Genomic DNA, 24726 nt, shown 5'->3' with positions numbered 1-24726 from the left:
TGATCTAAATATAATTTCAAAAAACATGGCTGACTTCACAGAACAGAACTCTCAAATTCTTTTTATATGACAATTTCTGAAACAAAGCACTTTTCTCAGCTATTTTTTATGCAGTAACCACATTAGATCTGCCTTTCTAAACAATCTTTTCTGAGGGCTGAACCAACCAGCAGCACTGCAACCAAGTAACAGAAAGGTAGTTCTGAACAATTAATCAATGTCACATAGATACAAGATGACTGATGTTTTTTCCACCATTGTCCTCTCCTACAAGCTGCCTGGAGGAAGCTGTGGGACTCAGCTGCATCACCTTGCTCTTATCACGCTTAGCTGAATGCAAGTAAACTACACAGTGCCACTGCAGTTTGATTAGGACAAAACTGAATGCATTATGATCTCCTTCCAGCATTTTTATTACCCTTTGCTAAGTGCTGAGCTTTTTCAAAAAAAAAAAAAAAAAAAAAAAAAACCAGAAGAATTCAGCAGAACTGCTGTACAAGCTTGCTAGCACAGAGTAGGAAAAAAAAAATGCATCCCTAGTTCTATACTGACCCACTACTGAGTAACAAATCTCATTACATGCTCTACAGAACACTCCGTACACACGCTAACCCTTAACACTCCTGATCATTTATTTTGGTTCTGACTTTCATCACCACTGAAATCATAAGCAATCATAACTTTTAATTATGTCTGTGCAACAAAATCACCCATACAGCGATTCTGTGAGATAAGACACTTCCCAGTGCAAGAGCCTCTGCCACATTATTTAGGCTGAGCAACCAGTATTTTTCCGTTTTTAACTTAATTCATCTGATTTGACTGAACCTGAAGATTTCATGCAACCTTCTACATACGTATCCATAATACCTATGTAAAGCTTGAAATGATCCATGACAATGAGCTTGCAATGTGAAGATCCTCCCTGCCTTTTAATACAGCTTGGTATCCTCTCACTTTTTGATTACAAAAAATATGGAATGAATAAATGAAGGCAGGCAGCAATCAAGATCTTTCACGGCTTTTTTCTTTTCTTTTTGTGGAAGAGTTTAATTAAACTAATGGTGAGGCAAGTGTGAACATGGTACTCAAAGCATTCTTTATTCTGACTGCCCGTTAAAGCTCAAGATCTTCAACTTCAAAGACCTTAAGATCTGTCAAAGAAAAAATCTCACTGAAATGGTTTCAAAGAGAGCTCTTAAAAGACTGCAATAGAATTCTGCTAAAAGACACCTTAACTACCAAACTGCCATTGAGAAATATCTTTAGAAATCCCTGCTCTAAGGTTGTGACAATCCCCTACACAGCAATAACCACAGGCTTGTAAGTAGTAGACATCTATGTATTAACAGTTACACATCAGTGAGATTTGACACCTCTCTTAAAGATAAGTTCTCACATAAGACTGACATTTTAAACAAAATCTAGTTTTCCCCTCTAATTTAAACAAACTGGAGTCACTATCTTCAGCAACACTGAGGTCTGAAAAATCAGCAAGACTTAAAAGCATCACTTTAGAAGAGTTGGATAGAAAGCAGTTTCCATACATCATCCATCTTCTGAAAACGAATAGGAACAATGAAAAGTAGAAACCATTTCTTGCAGATCAGAGAGCATTTCCCTTAAACTCAATAACTTGTCCTTAATCTCCTCATTCATCCACTTAATCTACAGGCACCTACAGTAGATGAACCGTCACCTTCCCATTTGGCCACGTCACTTACTGAATCACCAACTCCATCTCCAATGAGCAGTTTCTGAATTGAGCAGAAATCACTGACTTCCAGTATTATTCATCTCCTCTGTGACGCTCTTCTTACACAGTCTGTTTAGTTTAAATACTTTTCTGTCTCTTCATTGATCAGCCTGTTGTGAAACTATCATAAGGTCCTGTGTTTTCCTGTCATACACGAGCCTATTCTTTGGCATACTGCTGAACCAAATTGTTGTTTCAACACCCCGGGTCAAAACTGAAACTAGGCAAATCTAAAGAAGTCTACACAGCATGTTAAGTAAGTTAAGAAAGCCTAGTATGACTGCCTAACATCTACAACCCACATTTGGCAGTGCAGAGATTCCCAACGTAGATCAGGCACCAGAAATACTTGCCACAAAGGACAGAGCGCCATGCACATAATTCACCATAAAGTAGAGCTGTAGGAGCCAAACTAACTCACCTAGAACTAGTCTCAATTCACTACATTTTATAATAGAGATCCATCGTCTGGCCTGTCTCAATCCTTCTTTCAACAGCTGGAATAAAACTTTGAGAAAACCATACTACTTCTGCCATGCGTAGCATATCCCCTTGCAATTTCAGACTGCGCAAAAGGAAACACAGTGTGGCACAAGAAGTCTGTGCAACCTTTCTTATATATAGAACTTCTATTACCTTTCAGTGCTAAGAGATTCTGCCCACTCTGTGCCCAAAATGCACATTTACAGATTCTTCTGACAAGTCAACAGGATAATTTTAAGCAGTGGACTTCATGAGTTACATCATAAGACATGGAACATCTAGTCTGACCTCAAGATCCAAGTTTTAACAATTACTAGATATCAAATGCAAACATCATTTTTGGAGATATTACTTGTAAGTAAACAAGTGACTGCTCTAAAGACACCACACTGAATCTGTAGACAGGCAAAACAAACAATAAAATGCCAATTAGGAACCAAATTACCCCACTGGGATACATAATACTGAAGTATTTCAGTATAAGATCTAAACAGACTAACTGCCAGTGTTGGTTTTGTGGTTTGTTTGTTTTTAATGTTCTTCAGTTTGTAAATTTACAAACAGCTAACCAATTATAGAGACTGGGGAGTTAAAGATAATCAAGGATTTTATAGGGGGATGGTCATGTAAGTCCTTCTATTTTGCTGTGCTAGCCCCTTTTAGCTCCACTGATAAACAAATCAAGGCTTTATTTCCACTGCAAGGCAATATCAAGAACACAAAATGCTGACAATATGCTGTTTTATTGCTAATAGAATTTGCTTGCATATAGATATGGGTTTTAACTTAATGCACTGTTACTGAACAGATTCTGTTGCCCCTTTAAATACAAAGCTTACAAATATGATTTTATCTAGTAAATGCTTGGGACAACCAAATGAAAATGATATCCTGTACATATTTTTCTGCTTCTAATAATGTAGTAGGAATATCTCAACAAACAATGAAAGGAAAAGATTCACGTTTGGAACATTTGTAAGAGAAAGGCATGGCTTTGGCATCTGAATTTCAATTTTTATAATAAAGACTTTTTCAAGCTATTAAAACAGCTGCTGTGAAAAGCCTTGTACTCTGTAGGGAGTCCACAATACAATACTCTTGTCTGAGAAAAAACAGTTTTCTGGCAATAAAGTATCACGTGGTTTCTTTATTTCCACTGCACGCTAAGCAGTTAAAGTCTATCCAACATGCTGATGCTGTTTTTGGTTTTAATTCATCATACATCAGCTTCAAGTCTCTCAAGCCAGTCTGTGAGGAGGAAAACTAGTTCTTTGAATACGTGACTAGTAAGAGACTTCCCCCACTCCTAAAATAAATCAAATCAACAGAAATTATCCATAAAAACTATACACAAAGCACCCTATCATATTTACTTATCAAGCCAAAATTCAGTAGCAAAGCAGATGTAGTAGATTTTTGTTCCAGTCTCCACACCTTTGGATCTAGGTTAAGCCCCTCTTATTTCCTCTCTCAGAGGATATGCAAATACTGCACACGTAGCACAGGCTGCACCAGGAATGGCAGAGCAGGGAGGATTAATTACAAGTCCCATCCTTTGGCTTGTAATGGCTTGATTCTGTTACCATTAGAATCAAGACAAAAATATTCAATCTTTCTTATGGCTGAGAAAATAGATTTACTTATACAATAAATAACCTGGAGAACTGAAAAAAAATAAGAGGGTTAACATGAAAGAACAAAAGAATTCTGCCATGGCATGAAGAAGCATTTCTCTGATAAATACCCAGCAGGTTCAGATAACTGTAAGCTCAACTGATTTTGCAGAGCAAATCCAAACACAGTTTTACAACCACTTCAGGTTTATCCCCAAAAGCTGTGAAGTATCTGATAGAACTAAAGCCAACTTTGCTATTTTGGTCAGAATCAGAAATCTGAAGGAACCACTTTTCTTTACTGGAAAAGAAAAAACAAACAAACAAAAACCATGATGTCTAGAAGACACATTTACCAAACAGGAGAACATTTTACATGTATTTTATACCAACAAATCTCTCTTTTGTGGCCCATTAGAATACTGGAAGAAAGTGTCCCCACTGCACCATAATAAATCAGACAGTATTTAAACCAAATACGTAAGTAAGCAACTCTGTCTTTAAAACAGTTTTAAAAATTGAACAAAATTTGAAATTAGACCATGTGGCATATCCTGTGTGTTGGTTTACCTATTTTGCCTTCCTTAACTGAATAAGGACTACACTTCACTACTTTTTAAGCATGCACTTAAAATAACATGACTTGGAAAAAAGATTTTTGGAATGCTAAAGGAGAAGACAACAGTTATTTAGAAATAAAGCAACATTCTCATGTAAGTATGAGGGAACGCTCTCTGCCCTGATGGACTTGTATCCTCCATGAACAACAAATATCCCAGAGAAATTAATAATAGAATCACAAAGGAGAAGGAGATTATGCCCAAGTTTCTCTCAGAACGTTGCACTAAAAATGACAGCTCCCTAAACAAAACTGTTAATTCTAAAGAAGATATAAAATTAGATGAAATGAATAAAAGGGAAATGGGGGCTTAATGATAAAGGAAGCAAATAGAAAGAAAAGAGAAACATGGCAGTAGCAAGACTTGTTACTGAAAGAACTGTTGTTACTGTTAAAGAAATATGAGCTAATAAAAAGAAAGGAAGTAGTTGTGACAAAAGTGATCTTGAAGGTCAACCAGGTTGTGTTCACTGCTTCAAAGCACACTATTTCTGCAGTTGTCTTGAGAAAGTCATGGCAAGTAGACAGAAATTCTAGAACCAGACACCTCTCCCAATAATTTCATAAGTTTTGTAAATGTCAAATCATCTATGTAATATTAAGTAATGTGCATATTCCAACAAATGTCACTGCACTTTTAAAAAATTCCCTTCACACTCTATGACATTGAAATGTAATGAACTGCAGCACAGAGAACTTAGCCAGCCTCATCTAGAAAGAGAAGCAGAACAGAACACAAGCCAAGCACAAATGCACCCAAGTATTTGCGCATCCCAAGTAGTGACAGGATTTAAGAATACGCAAATAGAAATTATTTAAGAACATAAATCCAAACATGACAAAAATGATTTGTCATGTAATATAGATCACTGTGCCTTTAGGAAAGAAGCACCTGGTAAAAAGCCCTGATGGTAACAAGCTATCTCAGCACTCCTCCACATCACCACTAAGTCTCTTGACTTCAGTTTATTTTGTAGAATCCACATAAGTTTCTGCACACTTCTCCCTCAGTATGTCTGGTCTGCTTATAAACTTTTCAGTCTGAGGCCACATATTACCATGAGTTTATTAGCTGACAGAAGAACCAAATGCTGCTGCCAGATCCTCTCTATCTTGATAGCCTGTAAAAAACCATGGCCTTTAATATAAGTAATGTTGCTTTGATGCATGTTTCACTGCTGTACAACTATTCCTTGATGGTAACGGACATGTTGCTGTATTTACAAAGCAAAGAATATTTGACTACTTGCGTGGAAAGTTACTTTTAAAACTTAATAAATTCAGCTAATTAAAACCACTAATAAATATCAGATGAGTCCTCTAAACTTTACTTCAGCAATTCACTGTCTGAACTTTAAGTTATCTCTGATGACAACAAAAGCTTTTTTATTTGCTTCACATCTGAGATGGAGCAAATTGTGGTAGCTATCAATTTTATTTCAACATTCAGCATATCCAAATGACATCCTCCATACTTTAATGGATCATGCTCTCGGTTGTGAGTTCTCTGAAACCATTTTCTATTTACAGAGTAATCCCACAGCTCCAGGTGCAAGACTCACCCACATACTCATGATTCATGTTAACAAGTACAGCAAAGTTTACAGGCGGTACAAGAATTTCCATGCCATTACTGATACTTAAGAACACCACTAACATCAAAATTAAGAGAACATTAACAGCAGCACTCTGGTCTTAAATTTTTCTTGCATCAGAAAAAAGTCATTTGAAACACAAGTAAGATTTCTCATTAAAAACACTGTATGGTACTATATCAGTATCGGACATATGCCCATTTACGTATACATTTGCCATTAATTTTGTGGAATATATAGATATTGCCTACTGTTTTGCTTAAGCAAAAAAAACCTAAAGAGTAGCTGAAAGATTTTATTACTAATCCTTTTTGATGCTTACATAATTCTTGAAATGTTTTAGATTTACATTTAACGATAATACCAGTGTAGTGCAACTGCTGTTGCACAAGGACTGAATTTAAATACCTGCTTCTACAGGAATTGGTTTCTCCAGAAGAAAAACTGTTTGTTTCCAGTGCGTTTTGGTACACAGGGGACCAGTTGAAAACAAGACCTGTATGGGAAGAGTTCAAGAGTTTGATTAGAGAACAACATTTTTAATATAAGACTACATCAATCAATTACTAAACACACATGCATATGAGTGTATGCTACAGCACAACAGACTTGCTGCCAAACATTTTGACATAGAAAAAGAGCTCAAAAAGTATTTTCTCTTGAAGTTATTTTTAAAATGCATACCACCACATACCTTGTTGTGACATCCCTTCTCAAAAAATATATCGAAATAACCTGCAATTGCCTGTAGTAAAGAAAATACAAATAAGATGAAGAATGACAGTAAAAAAAAAACATATAACAAATATATAACAAATTATGGATGCATGATCTGAATGATAGCTAATTCATTTTTGTTTTTTTTTTTTTCTAGGCTAAGTCCAGAACAGACAACATAGTGGCAAATACATCTTAAAGCAATAAAACATTTATGTTGAATCACCTGCTTTAGCTTGGTGACTAAGTAATGGCACTCTACAGAAGTTTGGAAAGCTCAGAAATGAACCAAGGAGACACTAAGGGACCTTCATGACAAATTAATACCAGATGTTGGAACTGCTGACTCTTCCATCCCTTAAGCAAGTGGTCCTATCACACATTCAGTGCTGAGAATCCTGAATTATATCCTTGTCTCTAATATGCCTTTTTCAGTGAAGATCGAGAAGTTTGACAAAGTTTTATTGACCCACCAAGACTACTGTTACCGCTGAAGAATCTTTTTTGGATACTAGTCAGTTATCTAAGCCATAAAGATACCTCTCAATCATTACATCAATACTGTTGGTATGCTTGTAAACAGAACTTAAGATATGATTACTGGATAAGGGAAGATAAAGGTTGAGATAACAAAAATGCATTAAGAATTGAAGGGAAAAAAAAAACTGGCTTCCAGAGAAAATGAGACTACCAAGTCATATTTTCAAGCAGAAAGCAAAAATAGTGCCCCAAACTCCAAGAAGACATATCACAGCTAGGGTGGATGCAAACAGCTAGGCACTTGGCAGCAAGAAGTAATATCTGACACACTACCCCGAGAAAACATCCCCAGACAAACATTTTTAGGGGATTAGGTTCAGGCTGAAAGGAGACTTCAGTTACAAGCAAAGAAACCATCCCCCCCGCTACCTGCTTGTTTCCTGTGCTCAGAGATAGAGGACTTTGTACGCCTTCTGTAAAGAATAAGGACAAATAACTTAATTCCTTGCATTATTAATGTTCTCCCAAACTCAAAAACCTAAAACACTGCCCTTGATTATCTAAATCAAGAGGCTGTATCAGTGATAATTAGACAACATAAGGTCTATCATATGCAGGGTTCCAGGGATTCTACATCGTTTTCTCCATTGATTCATTAAATTATTTTTTGCAGCATTTTAAAATGGATCCATTCCCTTCAGTACTGAAACTGAAATAATTTTGAGCCAGAAAAAAGACTTAAAAAAGAACACAAGGCTTTTGTTGCAACTACAAAGCCATTGATATAGGAAGTCTGTATTTACCACTACGAAACAAGCTTAATATCAAACTTGCAGAATAATTTAAATTTTGGCATTTAACAGAAATCACTTGGCCTCATACCAAAGAAAGAGGGAGTGCACAGAGCATTTGCATATGTAAGTTTGATAAGTAGCAAAATAGAAAATATTCTTTTCTCAAATGCTTAACAGCTTCCCATCTTAAATTTTCCTACAACTACTGAGCCAAAAAACAAAGTAACATTTTCTTTCTTATTTTTACTTTCCATAGATGAGGACTTGCATATATATTACCAAACCAATGTTTGTTATCATAGGTCTTAGAATTAGTAACTCTATCAAAATCATCTGGAGATTAAAAAAAAAAATCACTTCATAGAACAGACTGAGAACAAGAATACAATTCCATTATTTGAAACTGTATGGTGGTGCTTTTATTTATTTTTTAATAAATCACTGGTCTAAATAGCTCAGAACAAACAGAATGCTCATTACTAGTGGCATTTTCTCAAACTTGCACTCATTTTTCCATAAAATTACATTACACTACTAATAAAAACATTAACATCTAAAACAGGTTTTATAAAAACACCTTTTGTCTTAGTTTATAGAGAAACATTTCACTTTATGCACTTTCAAAAATAACTACACTGTATTTAAAAATACTACTTGATCTACTTTCTCACAGATGTCCCCCAGAGTTATTCCTCACAGCAAAGTCAAAGTCCTGGAAATTCACTACTGAGTTTCAAGCTTCTGATAAGTACCTCAATAGTGTGGTACCCAGAGAAGAAATCAGAAAGTCAAAACACCAAATAATGCAAAACTATTTGATTACAATCTTTTCAGGCATATATATAACTTCTCTTCCATTTTAATTTCTATTATTTATAAGTAGAGGTTGGTGCTCTGTTACTGAAATGCACAAGAAACATGTTCTATATTTAAGCGCATTTCACTGAAATAATTCAAAGTACAAAGCTCAAAGCATTTTCAGGGTGATTTCACTTTAGAACAGTACCACACATTGCAGAAGCTACAACAGTTATTCACAATATGCACTACTACAAAGAAAGCAATTTCCAGTGCCTACAGACTGAAGAAAGAGTAAATCCTTCCCTTTCGTAGTAAAATTTAAACACAGAGCTAAGCAGCAAAAAGGTAAAGAAAAAAATCACTGTGCACACGCACAGTAATCTCATGGACAAGAGCATATTAAAATGAAATAAAGGGCTGGCCAGATTTTTAAAATATTTTTACACCTTTCATTAAAAGTAATTTTAAGAAGATTTGTAGTCTTTACAAATCTGTACACTACAGTCTGTAGTGTAGAAAAGTAACAAGACAATAATGTCGCTGTAAATGTTAGGTGATGTTTTGTAACCACTGCATTGGTTTCTTTTGTTTTAAGCGTAATAACAGTTATTTCTTCCACTGCAGTTTTGTTTTTGCTCAGCCTTTGACAGATCATTTACAACTTCACCAGGCATCAACCATCAAGAACTTCTCTGGCAGAATCTTTCAAATGCCAGTCTCTTGAATATCATGCAACAAAAATGATGGCTTTTAAACTGGTAATAGATAACTAAAACTCTACCTAGACACATGTTCTAGCCTCAAAGGATGCTAAATATAAAAAATGATGCAGAAATATTATTCTTCCTGTTTTCAAGTAGATTACCAGGAAAGAAAGCAGAGCCATGAGGACAAAAACCTCAACCTCAGAATAAACTAGCTAGGGACCTCCCCACAACTAGCTAGGGACCTACGAAGGTTAAATACAGAGCAAAAGAAATACTTAGGAACAGATTTGAATTACTGAGATGCAAAGGCTAGCAAAAGTTTACTCAACAATTTAAAAAATATATTCATGAAATTATTATAGTATCCAGTAACTTCTCCTCAGTTTCATCCAACACAGATTTTGACAAAGAATTCTAAGAATAGCCTAAGGTCTTCACCCATCTTTAAGGTCTTTTCCAACCTGTGCGATTCTATGATTCTATGATTCTATTTCGATCATTGACGGTTCTAAAGTGTTCATTCTAAGGTGTTCATGCAAGCATATGAACTGTAAATGAAGCACTTCCTCTCAATGCAACTGATTTCTTCAACAGATTTTCTCCCCTCATAACTGATTTATCTTGAACCTAATTTTTCATTTATTCATATAAGATGTACAAAACATATTAAGATCATAAAAGCTTTAGAGCTGCAATAGGTGCACATATTCTTCACTTATATTCTTCAGTTTACAACCCTTAGCTGAAATGGGAAGAAGAGATCAAATTTTAATTCGGACATATCTGAACAGTAGGTTTTTTCCATAATGACAGTCTGTTTTGTGCAGCTTTTTAACAGGATAAAACAAATGAGATAGCTTAACTCCTTATGGGAACTCAAAGGCAACCTTACCAATTCACTTAGGAACAAGGAAATTAAAAATTATCATCATCGCTATCACCTACAGTGAGTAATTTATCATTCTTGCTCTTCACTAGCATCATGTTCCAACAGTGAGTGGCTACAACAAATACAATTAGACAGCTGGCCACAGAATTGGGAGATAATGCACTTTTGATGGAATTTATCCAAGCACGGAGATGGAATGTTTGTAATCCATGCAGCAGAGCTGCTGCCTTTTTATCACAATAAAAAAATAAAAATTCTTTTTAGTAGGGAGTGGTTTTTTTGTTCGTTTGTTTTAAAAGGAATACAAATCTGAATATCACTGAAGAGGAGATTACCAGTAAGTGAACAGATCATAAGGCCAAATCCTGCTTTGTAACAGGATATCATGGTCTTTCCTTTAAACAGGCATCAGACATTCAAGGTGTGTTTTGCAGCAGTACCCAAAGCCAGACTTCCAACTCACAACTAAATAATGTCTTTCCTCACTTAAGATTTAGATGCTAATGCTCATTTTTGGATCACAAGTACAAGACTGGACGCTAAGGGACTGAACTGCCTAACATAGAAGACTTAAACGTAGATTTTCCTAACCCAAAACAATTTTCAAGACAACTTAATTTCCTTTTTCTCCTGATGGTTTTAATACATCAGTCACATCCCGTGGTTCATTACCCTTCTTTCACCCCCTTCCTCCCTCCAACTTCTTATACACATCCCCTGCTCTTTGTCAACATCTCCCGGGAGCAATGAAGAGATACTGCTATTTTCTTCCCAAGGGATATTGTTATTCAGCTAGGAAAGATCAACCATGATGGACTCACAGGGGAAACACTCGCAAACAAAAGAGTAAGTTTGTCAAATTGATTTCTACACTGAGAGTAATCACCATTATATTTTATCTCAAAAGCACACACAGTGATCAACTCAGAATACAATTAATGTAATATTTTCCCAGCAGCATCTACTAGCTGATATTAGCCAGATGTCTCATTAAAATCAGCAGTGACAAACCCTAATTCATTACCACGAAAATACATTCTCACAGACTAATTAAATTTATTTTTGGCCATTACCTTTGTAAGACTGAAATAAAGCCAACACACACTTAAAAGTGCTTTGAGTCTATCAAATACAACAATACCAAGTAACTGCTTCGTGGTTTTATTGTCTTCAGTCTTAGAAATCTTACTACTTGTAGGACATCACTAGGATACTACTAAGAAGAGTGTCTTAAGTGGCAAACTATAGGAGAGAAAAAAAGGAAGCATGAATACTTGCTCTGAGGAAAGCTTAGATGCCTCTCACCCCAAAATAACTTCTGAAACACTAAACACCATATATCAAACAACTCAAAAGAAACAAGTATAAATAAATTAAGAGGTCAATTTCTCTATTGAGGCTGAAAGTAAACAATTTCAAATAGTATCTCCTAAAGGGGAAAAAAACTGAGAGTTTAGAGATATTAAACATCTTACCACTGAAATTAGAAGGGCTGCCTCTCCTAGAGGTCCTTAGGGTGTTCCAAGTCATAATGAAAGTAAATGCACTAATTAGTTGGTAAAGAGACTGCATTATTAGCTTGATTCCTGTCACTTTTTACTACTTAATGACTGTCACTGCAGAAATGGAAACAGGTTGATGGGAAGAAGCAGCAGACTGCCAGCTAAAAGTTAATTTCTTCAACGATTAGCACTACGTTGCAAGCTGCAACCGGCTGAGGCTACAACTCCTTGCTCTGTATACTTGCTAAATTACCTCTCATTGGTGTATGCTTCTGCAAAAACAATTTTAGTAAAAGCAACAATGCTTTCCACACTGCTGATATATCTCTATAGAATAATGTCTATTGTGCACCCGCTGTAGTACCTTGGAATGATGCAACATGCAAACCCATGCCCCATAGCCCAGATAACAGTGCAAACTAGTAGCTGATCTACTGTAGGATTCACAAAATATTAATACATACCAGTGCACCTAACCTTTTCACACATCTGGTTTTTAAAGACAAGCTAAAGAAGCAGTCTTGACAAAATCTTGACAAAAATGCTGGTCTGAATTTCGTACTGTTGTTGATAGCAGCACTAGGACACTCTAAGGACAATCAAATGCATTTTCACACTTATACAGCAGAGAAAGGGCTGAGAATAAGCTACTTTGAAATGAACTTCAGGTAGGAAACTGAAGAACAAAATATACAAAGCATACAACTGTTAATTTTGTGAAATTTGTTTTGTAAACAAGGGTAAAATGCTTTATATGACTATTTAAAAAAGAGGGGAAAAAACAGCACAGTTAAGTACTGTGGGAGGAATGGCATGGAGCTCGTGGAGTGGATCCAGAGGAGGGCCACTAGGATGATCAGAGGGCTGGAGCACCTCTCCTATGAAGAAAGGTTGAGGGAACTGGGCTTGTTTAGCTTGGAAAAAAAGGCTGCGGGGAGACCTCATTGTGGCCTTCCAATACTTGAAGGGAGCATATAAACAGGAGGGGGAACAGCTGTTTACAAGGGTGGATAGTGATAGGACAAGGGGGAATGGTTTTAAACTGAGACGGGAGAAATTTAGGTTAGATATTAGGAGGGGGTTTTTCACTCAGAGGGTGGTGACAAACTGGAACAGGTTGCCCAAGGAGGTTTTGGATGCCCCATTCCTGGAGGCATTTAAGGCCGGGCTGGATGTGGCTCTGGGGAGCCTGGTCTGGTGGTTGGCAACTCTGCAAATAGCAGGGGGGTTGAAACTAGATGATCATTGTGCTCCTTTTCAACCCAGGCCATTCTATGATTCTATTATTATGATTCTGTGTAGAAACCAAAAGCAGATGCAAACCAGAAAAACATCAGATGCTATTTTCAAAGGACAAATTGCAATCCTAAAGCACCTCCCTCAAAATTCTCAAGATAAATAATGGACTTGTATTGTTCATTTGCTGCAAGGTTAGGCAGCCTGATATGATGGATGAACTGTCAACCCCCACCTAAACTTCTACAATTCATCACAGAAAGAGTGGAAATTTCTCTCTAACCGTCAATAAACCTAAATGATGAAGAGTAAGATACTTTACAGAGTTCTGATCATTTTTTAAAACCTGCATTCACTGCAAAATTTCAAACACACCATTCTCCCACCTACTCCCTCACCTTCTCCCCTGAAGTCGCAAAATTCAGGTGTGTATGTATCTGGATTTATATATTCATAATACATTTGCCAGGAGAACAGAAGTGAAACAAAATTTTTGTAAATATCTATTGCTAGGGAAAAATGATTTTTAAGAAATAAACGATTTTACTTTATCCAAGCATTAAAGACCACAAAGAATTTGGATCAATTTCCATCTGCTAATCAGTTATTCAAGAAGCGTCCAAGTTAAGTAAATTAACCCATGATTCTATTAGAGCTTGGTCAGAAATCAAAGCTGACCTTGCCCCTAGGCAACAATAGTTATTTTGCAACAGGAAGGATTTTTGAATGAACAATAAAATCAGTAATTTCCATTTAATAAAACCACAGATATTACTGTGTCTTTACTTAATCTGGTGATAAATTCACATGCACCCTTCTGTACAGCAACTGTGTTGACAAATGCAGCAGTGTGAAATTACATGCAGACTCATCCAAAACCAATTTGACTTGGGCATCCAAGACATTGTTGTGGGTTTATTTTTCTTTACACAGAAACATATTCTTTGTGTCTGTATCAGAAGAAGCCCACATGTTTGATTCACATAGACACGCAAAGTGTAAATAGACTGTCTATCTGTACTCCATCTTTACCCCAGCTGCACTGCCTTCATTCCCCATACCTCCTCTATACAAAGTCTAAAAACCTTTCTCAGTTTAAGCTTCATGCAAACCCAAATGTACAATATAAAACAAAGTAATTGGAGTCTACTTTTCTCTTACAGGACAGAAAGGACTGCAGAAGGATCAGTACAACTCTGGGCCCCTATAACCACTCCTTTATACCAAAGGACCCAATCTGGGAGACAAAGAACAAAATTAGAGTCAAGGTAGTGCCAAAACTTCTACCTTTTCTTGTTCCCGGTCTGGTTCTCCAAAAAATTCCCAGTCAACCTCAGCCTATCTTAGCCCTCGGAAGAAAGATTTTGTTGTATTCACACCATTAGTTACACTTTTAGGTCTTACTCTGCATAACCCTCCAGGCAAACACATTATACAGACTTAATAGATGACAACTCAACAGCTTTTCAATACCTACTTTTTTTGGTCTGCCTTCCACTGCTCTACTTGTATGTCTTGCCAATTCAATCATAGATTAGATATATATTATTTTAATAAAAACTATCAGTCTAGCTCACTTCTTAATTGACAAAAACTTAAGTAGATTTAAAGTAAAAGAGTTTATTTCAAGAGTTCAGATTGGAAAAACACAAATGGAGAAAGCAATTGCCAACTTTGCATTATGCCTGTGGCTCCTAGTTCTTCTCATGAAAGTTGCTATGAATTAAATGCTCCTAAGCAACAGAACTATGATATAACTGGTATACAGCCGAGTTTGTAGCATGGCTTAGAGATTCTCCAAGGTTTTGATAGGCTTCATGCAAAGTAATACATTCTGAACATATTCCTGTGCTTTCTCAAGTAACCAGCCAACTGAAATAGATTATCTGAAGTGAAGCTGTTTCCTTGGATCACTGAAGCAAGAGTAGCATATTAAAAATAAACATATGTAAGAAAAGACTTTTTCTTATAGGCTGGACTGAGAAACATGACAGTTCCTCCAATGATTTTCATTTCAATGATGTTTTATTTGCATAGCTTCTTCCATTGGTTCAGAACTGTTCTTCCTCAACTAGCCCTCTGATTTGCCAAGTAGACCTACTGTCTCATGAGCTTCACCTTTAGAGAACTTACTAGAATGTTCACCCTTCTTTTTGCTTATACTCCTTTCATTAAAAATCCTCCAGAGGGGAAAAAAAAATACCACACAAAATCCTTCTATTTGATTCTTTACTTTACAGCTCCAGTAAAGAAAGCAACCCATGAATCAAGTAAAATCAATAAGGTATCCCACACACTAATCAGTCTAAACATTTTTAACCACACTAATTATTATAGTTGGAATGCCTAATTTTTGTTTTAAACACGCTCACAATGTCTTTACATCTAAAGTTACTCAGATGCATGCACAAAATTTGTTGAATAAATATATCTAATTAACATCCTTCATTTCAAAAATGGAACACAGAATACAAAATGAAAATTGCATGGGCACTTACAGAAAGAAATATGGGATGGTTTAAATAATCAGAAAAATAATAAGAAAACAAACACTGATTAACAGATACTGAATGATGAAGAAATTTGTAGGTGACTCCCTCCTGAGTGGAACAGAGGGCTCTGTCGGCCTGACCCTACCCCAGCGAGGTGTCCTGCCTCCCTGGGGCCCGGGTCAGGGATATTTCCAGGAAACTTTCTGGTCTGATCCACCCCTCTGATTACTATCTGTTATTGATAGTTCAGGCTGGCAGCGATGAGATTGCTGGCAGAAGCCTGAGGGCTATAAAAAATGATTTTAGGGGGCTGGGGAGGTTAGTTGGCAATGCAGGCATACAAGTAGTATTTGCAGGTATTCCTACAGTGGCAGAGAAAGATAATGCAATAACCAGGAAAACACATTGCATAAACACATGGCTGAGAGGCTGGTGCAAGCGCAAGAATCTCGGGTTCTTTGATCATGGGGCGGTCTACTCGGCACCTGGCATGAGGTCTGCAGATGGGTATCACCTGTCTCAAAGGGGGAAACGGATCCTTGCCCAGGAGCTGGCAGGACTAGTAGAGAGGTCTTTAAACTAGACATGAGGGGGGAAGGGGATAAAACCAGGCCTGCTAGAGGTGGGCCTGGGGGAGCAATAATAGGATTAGGGGTGAGGAGAGAGGCCCAGCTAAAGTGTGTCTATACCAATGCACGCAGCATGGGCAACAAACAAGAAGAGTTAGAAGCCATTGTGCAGCAGGCAAACTATGACCTAGTTGCCATTACGGAAACATGGTGGGACCACTCCCATGATTGGAGTGCTGCAATGGATGGCTACAAACTCTTCAAGAAGGATAGGCAGGGAAGAAGGGATGGTGGAGTGGCTCTCTATGTTAAAGAGTGCATTGAGGTTACTGAACTTATGACTGGGGAAAATAAGGTTGAAACCTTATGGGTTAAGATCAGGGGAAGAGCCAACAAGGTAGACATCCTGGTGGGCGTCTGTTATAGACTGCCAAACCAGGATGAAGAGACAGATGAGTTGTTCTACGAGCAGCTGGCGGAAGCTGCGCGATCCCCGGCCCTTGTCTTCATGGGGGACTTCAACTTTCCTGACATATGCTGGGAATACAATTTAGCACAGAAGAAGCAGTCTAGGAGGTTTCTGGAATGTATGGAGGACAACTTCTTGATGCAGATGATAAGAGAACCTACGAGAGAAGCTGCCCCGTTAGACCTACTGTTCACAGACAGAGAAGGTCTGGTGAGAGATGTAGAGGTTGGGGGCTGTCTTGGGCAGAGTGACCACGACACGGTAGAGTTCTTGATTCTTGGTGAAGGCAGGAGGGGGAACAGCAAAACTGCTACGTTGCACTTCCGGAGGGCAGACTTTGAATTGTTCAGGAGACTAGTAGGGAGAGTCCTCTGGGGCTCAGTCTTAGAGAGTAAAGGGGTACAAGATGGCTGGTTGCTCTTCAAGAAGGAAGTCTTAAAGGCGCAGGAGCAGGCTGTCCCCCTGAGCTGCAAAATGAGCCGGCACAGAAGAAGACCGGTGTGGATGAATAGGGAGCTATTCTTGAGGCTCCAGGAGAAAAAGAGAATCTACCTCCTCTGGAAGAAGGGACGGGCAACCCGGAAAGAATACAAAGAGGTTGTTAAGATGTGCAGGGAGAAAATCAAAAAGGTGAAAGCCCAGCTTGAACTCAACCTGGCTGCTGGGGTGAAAGGGAACAAGAAACACTTGTAAAAGTATATCAACAGTAAGAGGAGGACCAAAGAGAATCTCCATTCTTTACTGGATGAGGCTGGGAATGTGACCACTGAGGATAAGGAAAAGGCAGACGTTCTGAATGCCTTCTTTACATCTGTCTTTAAAAGACAGACCGGTTATCCCCAGGTTTCTCCACTCTCTGACCTGGCAGTCTTGGCTGGGGAGCAGGCTAAACCCCTCACGATTCAGGAGGAAACAGTCAGAGACCTGCTACTCCAACTGGACTGCCACAAGTCCATAGGACCAGATGAGATTCACTCGAGAGTGCTGAGGGAACTGGCGGAGGTGATAGCCGAGCCGCTTTCCATCATCTATCAGCGCTCCTTGTTGACGGGTGAGGTGCCAGAAGACTGGAGGCTTGCCAGTGTGACTCCCATCTACAAAAAGGGCTGCAGGGAGGATCCGGAGAACTACAGGCCTGCTAGTCTAACCTCAGTGCTGGGGAAGATTATGGAGCAGATTGTCTTGAGGGAGATCACACAGCACGTGCGGGACAACCGGGGGATCAGGCCTAGCCAGCATGGGTTCACAAAGGGCAGGTCCTGCTTGACCAACCTGATCTCCTTCTATGATCTAGTGACCCGTCTGGTGGATGAGGGAAAGGCTGTTGATGTGGTCTACCTAGACTTCAGCAAAGCCTTTGACACTGTCTCCCACAGTATTCTCCTGCAGAAGCTGGCAGATCATGGCTTGGACAGATACATTCTTGGCTGGGTAAGGAACTGGCTGGAGGGCTGGGCCCAGAGAGTGGTGGTGAATGGAGTTAAATCCAGCTGGCAACCGGTCACAAGTGGTGTTCCCCAGGGGTCGGAGCTGGGGCCTGTCCTGTTTAATATCTTTATTGATGAACTGGATGATGGCGTTGAGTGCACCCTCAGTAAGTTTGCAGATGACACCAAGCTGGCTGGAAGTGTTGATCTGGCGGAGGGTAGCGAGGCCTTACAGAGGGATCTGGATAGGTTGGATAGCTGGGCTGAAGCCCAATGGGATGGGATTCAACAAGACCAAATGCCGAGTCCTGCACTTTGGCCACAACAACCCCAGGCAACGCTACAGGCTTGGGGCAGAATGGCTGGAAGACTGTGTAGAGGAAATGGACCTGAGGGTGTTGATTGACGCTAGACTGAACATGAGCCAGCAGTGTGCCCAGGTGGCCAAGAAGGCCAACGGCATCCTGGCTTGTATCAGAAATAGTGTGGCCAGCAGGAACAGGGAAGTAATTATTCCCCTGTACTCAGCACTGGTGAGGCCGCATCTTGAGTACTGTGGCCAGTTTTGGGCCCCTCACTGTACGAAAGACATTGAGGCCCTGGAGCGTGTCCAGAGAAGGGCAACAAGGCTGGTGAGGGGTCTGGAGCACAGGCCTTATGAAGAGAGGCTGAAGGAGCTGGGATTGTTCAGTCTAGAGAAGAGGAGGCTCAGGGGAGACATTATTGCTCTCTATAACTATCTGAAGGGAGGTTGTAGTGAGCTGGGGGTCAGCCTCTTCTCTCGGGTGACTAGTGATAGGATGAGAGGGAATGGCTTCAAGCTACATCAGGGAAGATTCAGGCTGGATGTTAGGAAATACTACTTCTCTGAAAGGGTGGTCAGGCACTGGAACGGGCTGCCCAGAGAGGTGGTGGAGTCACCGAGCCTGGTGGTGTTTAAAGAGCGTTTGGATGTTGTGTTAAGGGACATGGTTTAGCGGGAACCATTGGTGAAGGGTGAATGGTTGGACTGGATGATCCTGTGGGTCTTTTCCAACCTTAGCGATTCTATGATTCTATGATTCTATGAAAACAACCCCAAAAATCAACTTAGGTAGTCCAGTGTATGTAGTTTATCTATTTTTACTATTTTTATTAAACTTAAAAAATCTCTTCAGAGAACAGTGACCAATTCATTCCTCAGCATAATGTTAACAATCTGTCTGAAAAGAAAAGTTGTGTTTCAGGAAATGAATGGTCTAGAAAACAGCAAAAAGAACAATACTAAGACCCATTATCATAGAATCATACAATGGCCTGGGTTGAAGAGGACCACAACAATCACCTAGTTTCAACTCCCCTGCTGCTATGGGCAGGGTTGCCAACCACCAGGCCAGGCTCCCTAGAGCCACATCCAGCCTGGCCTTGAATGCCTCCAGGAATGGGGCATCCAAAACCTCCTTGGGCAACCTGTTCCAGTGCTTCACTGCCCTCTCAGCGGAAAACCCCCTCCTAATATCTAACCTAAATCTCCCCTGTCTCAGTTTAAAACCATTCCCACTGCTGGCCACTCTTCTTTTAATGCAGCCTAGGTTGTAGTTTGCCTTCCGGGCTGCAAGCGCACACTGCTGGCTCATGTCCAGCTTCTCATCTACCAGGATCCCCAAGTCCTTCTCCGCAGGGCTGCTTCTCTCCATTACCTTTCATCATAGAGGGAATACTCTCCTTGGCCTGTCTCTTCCTGCCTATGTACTTGTAGAACCCCTTCTTGTCTTTCACATCCCTTGCCAAGTTCAGCTCCATCTGCACCTTGGCTTTCCTCATCCCATCTCTACACGCACGGACAACAGCCCCATATTCCTCCCAGCCTACACAACCCTGTTTCCACTTCCTGTACGCTATACTTCTCTTCCTTATACTGTACTATGTCATCATACTACAGGAATTTAAATTCTTTTTAGAAAGAAGGCTCATGTCACACCTCTGTAATACAGAAATTAAAGTTTCAAGGCATGGAACGATGAAAAGTGAAGCTTAATTTCAGACAGTGCATTGATTAAAGGTTCTATTGACCACATATGAAAAAATTAAAATTGTCTTACTGTACACTTTGTGCTTGTTCTGATTGTTAGGGTGAATTCCGATGAGAATTCTAAATCAAGAGTAGATGCAGCATTACAGTCAATATGCTGTTGAAAGGAATAAAACAATTCTGTCAGTAACAGTGCTTAATAGAAATTGAGATACCTACTATAGGACAACATTAACACAGCTTTTTAAAATGGCAAGAGCCAACTATACATGCACACTGATACCTGAAGATCCCTTCTCCCAGATGACAATTTCAAGACACAATGAGGAGTAATAGTTTGGTACTGTAGCTCACAGCATTCAAGAAAGTTGCTTTTAGGTAATAACAGCTTCCCATAGCTGACACTAAGCACCATTCAGAGTCATACATATGGGTATTCTGAGCAGCACCTTGGGCAATCTGGGCCAACATTCAATCATCCTATCAGTAAAAATAAATCTGAGGAATTTATTTATTTAAGTGGAATTGTATCCCTGCGTGGTAGATTCAGCTCCAGTCAACTTCATCTTCTTGGTAGCCCATCACTACACTTCCTCAAGTACACCCAGCATGCCTGTGCACTAAGGAGCCAGTGCTGAGGCTAGTGTCCTACCATCAAGCTCCCTAGGACCGAGGAGAAGAGTAGGCTTCCCTTCCTTGACTTGTTGGCAGCAGCCTTCTAGTGCAGACTGCAAGGCTGTCATCTGACAGCCTTTGCTGCAAGAGGGTGTGGTGCTGGTCAGCTTCGGCTTAATCAGGACACCCAACTGTGTTTATGCAAAGCTGGATTCCAGCCAGTAAGTCCCAGTCTACACTGGTGTAGGGGTTATTCCTTCCCCCTGCAGGACTTTGCATGGTCCTTTGATGAACTGAACAAGACTCCCATTGGCTCCTTCCTGCAGCCTACGAAGGCCTGGAAGAGAAGGAACACAGGAAGCAGAGAACAGCTTCTGTATTTTCAAATAGTCACAGAACAACAGCATCCAGGATAATGATGATACTGTCAGATCCAATTACAACCTGCATTTCAAAGTCTTTTTTTTTTTTAATTTTAAATATTTAAATATCAAATACTAGAAGTTAAAAAAAACAACCTGTTTTCAGTTAATTAAAAAATAAAATCTATTTTTTTTTTCTTGTAAGAAGGTCCTTAGTTTACATACTCATCTAAAATGCTTTATCCAGAGATGTCACATCCTGTTGACACAAAGCATTTCATACATTATTAGTCAGTTTTTCTTTACATTACCTTGTCTTTCTTTAGGGAATATTTTTCTTCCTGAAAATTACATTATAAGCTGTTCAAAACAAGATCTAGCTAGTATAAGAAAGCACATTAAGATACTGTCTATACTAAGCTTATGATGAATTGGAACATTTTTAATCTTTCCCTCAAAAATACAGTCTATTTGTTTTGTGGAATGGCTATTGATTAAAACAATTTACCTATAATGCCACTGTTGCTCAACTCATAAATTTTACTATTTTGTACTGTAATTCCAAGCAAACAAGCACATACACTGACTTTAGTCTATGTTAAAAACCATGATTGTTACTGAAATAAGTAAGCACAAAACCATTAAGCAGAACCATTATGTTAAATGCTGTACAATGCAAAAGTTTGCTAAGCCCATGCAACTGTGCTGGCCAGGGACTGCTCATAATTGTATATATGTTAAAAGGGACATGTATACTGACTATGAAGGTAGTTTGGTAAAAACAAGCTCAGTTAACAAAATCTAAGACATCTGTAATTACTATCAGGAATTATCTGTAATTACTACAAGGAAAGGACCCTGAAGTAAAAAAAAAAGAAGAGATGTAGAAGAAGATCAAAATTAGTTATTCCCTGGTGTTTATATAGACTGGGCAAAGAATCCTTTGAGAGCAGACCTCTCAAGGACTTGAGGGTCCTGGTAGATGAGAAGGGAGAGGCAGGTGATTGTCCCCCTCTAATTGGCTCTTGTGAGGCCCCATTTGGAGTACCACATCTGGGCCTGTGGTCCCCAGTACAGGAATGATGTGGAGCTCTTGGAGCAGGTCCAGAGGAGGGCTACTAGGATGATCAGAGGGCTGGAGCACCTCTCCTGTGAGGCTATGAGGAAAGGTTGAGGGAACTGAGCTTGTTTAGCTTGGAAAAGAGAAGACTGCGGGGAGACCTCATTGTGGCCTTCCAATACTTAAAGAGTGCATATAAACAGGAGGGGGAACAGCTGTTTACAAGGGTGGATAGTGATAGGACAAGGGGGAATGGTTTTAAACTGAGACGGGAGATTTAGGTTAGATATTAGGAGGGGGTTTTCCGCTGAGAGGGCAGTGAAGCACTGGAACAGGTTGCCCAAGGAGGTTTTGGATGCCCCATTCCTGGAGGCATTCAAGGCCAGGCTGGATGTGGCTCTAGGGAGCCTGGCCTGGTGGTTGGCAACCCTGCCCATGGCAGGAACAGGTTGAAACTAAATGATCTTTTAAGTCCTTTTCAACCCAGGCCATTCTATGATTCATGTTAAAGGGATTATCAGTCTCACCACTGCTATTTTCATTGAAGAAAGCCATAGGTGACAGTGAATAGTGCTGCAATTCAAGATCTTCACAGCCAGCTAACTATTCACAGACACAGCTAAGGAGTCAGTCTCTAACTCTATGCAGTAACTTAACTGAAGAGGGTAGGAAAGTAGAATAAAAGTCTGTTGGTTTTTTGTTGTTGTTGTTTTTAGTTTCCACTTCAATTATGCACCTTGTAGCTTACTGAAACGCAAGTAAATTTCATTTTTGATAGAGGAAAATATCATGTTTAGATGTTTCTATCCTACAAGGCCTCTTTATGATCTTGTTTAAACTCGGTAAAAAAAACAATCAATACGGAGTCATACAGTCTTAACATCAAGAACCTTACAGCATTTATAGAATTTCTGATATGCCAAAGTAGGTCCATATATCTGCTCTCTTCCCCACAAATAATAAAATGAAACTTCTAATCTGACTACTGAATATTAAGAATGATCTGATACAGTACCTTAATGATGCTGGCTTCAGATATAAGAGTGCTTGGATCCAGCACCTCCACAACAGCTTCTGGAATTACAGCTTTCTTCATGCAAGACATGTCAAAGCCATATACATCCTCCCAGAAAAGTAGCTTTTCTATATGTTTATCCATATCTCCTACAGCTACTAGGCTAATGGTGCAAATGTCAGGATAAACTGTAACAACAACAAACAGATGAGTGAAATTTCATTTTTAGGCATGCATAATTCCTTTTCTCTCTAAGTGATAAACATTTAAAAAGACAAAAACTTTTTTCAGTTCTTAGACAAGACTTTTTCCGCTGCTTTCTTTTCTGTATATGTCCACAGAGGAGACTAGACACTTTCCCACACTGTTCTGATAACAGTATTTACTCCTTAGGAGAAGATCTCTTTTAGTCAAATCCCACTGCCAGGACATGAATGGAAATTTTCATGTTTGATGAAAATATTTTTGAACATCCTATTCTGGCTTCTATACAGAGACTGTCCTGAAATATATTCAATAATTTCTAGATAGAAACCCAAAGGAAAATTCAGGTGAGGAATCTGCAGTAGCAAGAAAAGACCTTATTTTCAGAGAAGAGCAAATATTCTCCCTCAAGTATTTGGTTCATGTTTCTTATTGTGTTCAGCTGATATATGCTTTACAATCTGAAAATGACTTCCAGGTTCCCAAAAATTAGAGGAACTTCTATCTGTATCCAAACAGTATGACAGGAACTCAAATGACAGAAGACTACCTCCTCACCAATTCTTCCCCCCAGTTTTAGGTCGATACCTATCATTCTTGCATTATCTTCACATCTGTGCTCTCTTCTTGCAGGAATGTTTTCAGAACACCCATCTATTCACAGCTTTTCCAAACAGTAGTGGAAAGCTGACATTTGCCTTTTTAAGAGCTTCCTACAGGAAAGATAATCAATTCCTTATCCATTACTGATTGGAAAAGACAGATAGAACAGCTGCTATAAATATGGCTGTCTAAAGTGCTATCGAATACTAAGAGAAGCTCATTTTAAAGAGAAGCTCATTTTAAAGCTTGTATTAAGTTAGGCTTCTTTTCACGAAGAAAATTCCCCTTTTCCGTTAGAGCTTTAAATGTTTCCAAGTCACACAAGTTAGTTTTTTTTAATCTGGATTTAGAGCAAAATGCTTCCTATTAAGCACTTTATTTTTTTTATTTTTTTACTGATACTCAATGTGACAGTGTTAATAAAACTAAAGTAAAGTTTCTCTTTTCCTCCCCAAAAATCTAGTGAACTGTAAAATTAACTTCGTCTTCAGCTCTGCTTGAAATTGTAGCTTATCAAAATGAGCATAGGGGAAAGCACTGGTCAGAAAGGCAGTACTTTTTTTTGCCTTGTAAAATACTGAGGATAGAAATAGTAAACTGGAATTATCCTGTTCTACTGTGAGAGTATGTTTAACCTAGCAGAAAAAATGTTTTATAAAGATAACTGTTCTTTAAAGAAGCTATTTTTCATATGGAGAGGTTAAATT

At 38.9% G+C, this 24726-nt stretch overlaps 1 protein-coding gene across 10 annotated transcripts in view; it reads right to left on the bottom strand.

The window, feature by feature from the left end:
- The window catches only part of PRMT3 (protein arginine methyltransferase 3), a 54752-nt gene that overhangs the window by 2117 nt on the left and 27909 nt on the right, over positions 1-24726 (bottom strand). For 5 of the 10 annotated variants that reach the window (XM_015286189.4, XM_015286192.4, XM_015286190.4 and 2 more), the window contains 4 exons: positions 23213-23400; positions 20231-20317; positions 6761-6811; positions 6475-6562 (listed from right to left, as the gene is read on the bottom strand). In XM_015286189.4, the coding sequence (XP_015141675.1) occupies positions 6475-6562; positions 6761-6811; positions 20231-20317; positions 23213-23400 (414 nt within the window). Of the gene's footprint in view, positions 1-6474; positions 6563-6760; positions 6812-7692; positions 7737-20230; positions 20318-20812; positions 21113-23212; positions 23401-24726 lie in introns of those variants that run through there. The other 5 variants (XM_015286191.4, XM_046941575.1, XR_005860034.2 and 2 more) reach the window with 4 other exon arrangements.

The sequence above is a fragment of the Gallus gallus genome, chromosome 5, assembly GCF_016699485.2.
Source record: "Gallus gallus isolate bGalGal1 chromosome 5, bGalGal1.mat.broiler.GRCg7b, whole genome shotgun sequence".
Lineage (NCBI taxonomy): Eukaryota > Metazoa > Chordata > Aves > Galliformes > Phasianidae > Gallus > Gallus gallus.
This window is presented reverse-complemented; position numbering and strand designations above follow the sequence as displayed.